Consider the following 1759-nt stretch of genomic DNA (forward strand, 5'->3'; position numbering starts at 1 on the left):
GGGGGGAAAGGGGGGCGGTGGGGCATCTGAGAGGGTGGGAGGGGCCGCAGCGGCAGGCAGCAGGATTGAGCGACTCCCCGAGGAGTTGGGGTCTCAACAGCCATCAGATAATGACGTCATTCGATGGCTTGCAGGGGTGGCCTTGGGCAAGCGTTCTGGCCAGTGAGCTGTCGAGCGGCGAGGCGGCCAGCGCTGGGAGCGCGAGTGAAAAGGGTGCATCCAGGGCGAGGCGCCCCCACCCGCGTGGTTGTGGTACTGGGGCACGTTGAGGCCGTAGATGGCGCGCAGGCGGGACCAGTCCGCGGTGCGCAGCACCAGCAGCCGCGGGCCGTCCAGCGCCACCAGCAGGTACCTGCGGCGCGCGGGGGCCGGCGGCAGGCGAGGGCCGAGGGTCAGCGCGGTGGGGTGGGGGGCTGCCCGTCGGGTGGACGCACGTTTGTTGGATGTTGGCGGGGGCGAATGGGTCCAGCGGTTGGCGGGTGCACCTGGCTGCTGGCCGTCGTCGTGGCGCGCGCATGGCTGCTGGCCATACATCTGCGGCAATCGTAGCCCCCAACAGGCGGCCGCAACCCACAGCCGCCGGCCGTCGGAAGTGACACATGGCTGCTGGCTGCCGAAGGACAAACACAGGTGGGTGCGGTATGGATAAGACTTGCGTAATTTGTTTCCCAGCGCTCTCGCCCGTGGCCGGAGCTGCGCGGCAGGGAGCCCCGCGGCGCCGCGGCGGCGCCCAAGCCTGAGCTGGCGGCGTTGCGCACCTGCCGCAGGGGGACAGCGCCAGGCGCATGGGCGAGATTTTCAGGTGGTCGTCGTCGCGGCCGTGCAGGGGGATATGGGGGAGGTCCTGGGTGCAACAAGGCGGGCGTGGAGGGAGGGAGCGGGGGCACAACGGCTCGTCACAAATAAGGTGGGCGCCACAGAGAGAGTGCGAAGCCTGCGCGGGTTGGTGGCACTGAAGGGCCCGCATGCCGCCACTTCAGTGCAGGTACTCGGCCGCCCGTTAACAAACTAACAATCTCGAAGCGCACCTGGCCACAGCGCGCAACGCAAACCCCTGCCGGCGAGCCAGGCGCCAGTTGCTCATCGCTGTCAGCCGTCGATGACCCAGCCACCCACCTCGCCGCTCCCCGCGTCCAGGCTCCAGAGGCACCCCGCCTCTCTGACCGCCACCAGGACGCGCGATGCGCCCTCGCCCTCGCCTGCGCCGGAACAGCCGCCGCCGGCTGGCGTCGCGGCAGCCGCAGCGGGGGCGAGGGCTGAACGGGGAGGGGGCAGAAAGGCAACGTCTTGGACGGCGGCGCCGTATTGGACCTGGGAAGTTTGAATGTTGAATCAGGGCGACGAGGGAGCACCTTGTTGTCGATGGGGTTTTGCAGGCTTCCGCCACGCAAGAGGCACGCGTTGCAGCAGCGGCGCGAGCGCGGGGGGTCGGGGTGGCGTGCGGGTGCACCACCCCCAAGCCATGCGGCGCGCAGCCGCGCGTGTGCTGGTGCGCTCACCTGCCGCATGAGCTGCAGCTCCAGGCCCCCAGCTGCACCCGCAACCAGCCGCAGCAGGCAGCAGCTCTGGTCAAAGCTGGCGGTCGCGATGACGCCGCCTGCCAAGGGGTCGAAGCAGGCGCGGACGACATACTTGGTGTGGGGGCGGCTGCCCGCCAGGACCGCCCCTGAGTCCGCGTCCAGGACGGTAACGCTCCCGTCCATCGAGCCCACTGCCAACAGCCGCATCCGCAGGCCTGGCCCCCGGCGGCCGCCGCCTC

The 1759-nt window shown here is 70.3% G+C and overlaps 1 protein-coding gene across 1 annotated transcript in view; it reads right to left on the reverse strand.

Annotated features, from left to right (window-relative positions):
* MNEG_4639 (hypothetical protein) overlaps nucleotides 1-1703 on the reverse strand; it is a gene marked incomplete at both ends in the record, with an annotated part of 2369 nt that extends 666 nt beyond the window's left edge. The window contains 4 exons of the mRNA XM_014046888.1: nucleotides 240-352; nucleotides 759-844; nucleotides 1117-1311; nucleotides 1500-1703. Coding sequence (XP_013902342.1) covers nucleotides 240-352; nucleotides 759-844; nucleotides 1117-1311; nucleotides 1500-1703 — 598 coding nt within the window. The remainder of the gene's footprint in view (nucleotides 1-239; nucleotides 353-758; nucleotides 845-1116; nucleotides 1312-1499) is intronic.
* Between the last annotated feature and the right edge of the window lie 56 nt (nucleotides 1704-1759).

This window comes from Monoraphidium neglectum (assembly GCF_000611645.1).
Source record: "Monoraphidium neglectum strain SAG 48.87 unplaced genomic scaffold scaffold00654, whole genome shotgun sequence".
Classification (NCBI taxonomy): domain Eukaryota; kingdom Viridiplantae; phylum Chlorophyta; class Chlorophyceae; order Sphaeropleales; family Selenastraceae; genus Monoraphidium; species Monoraphidium neglectum.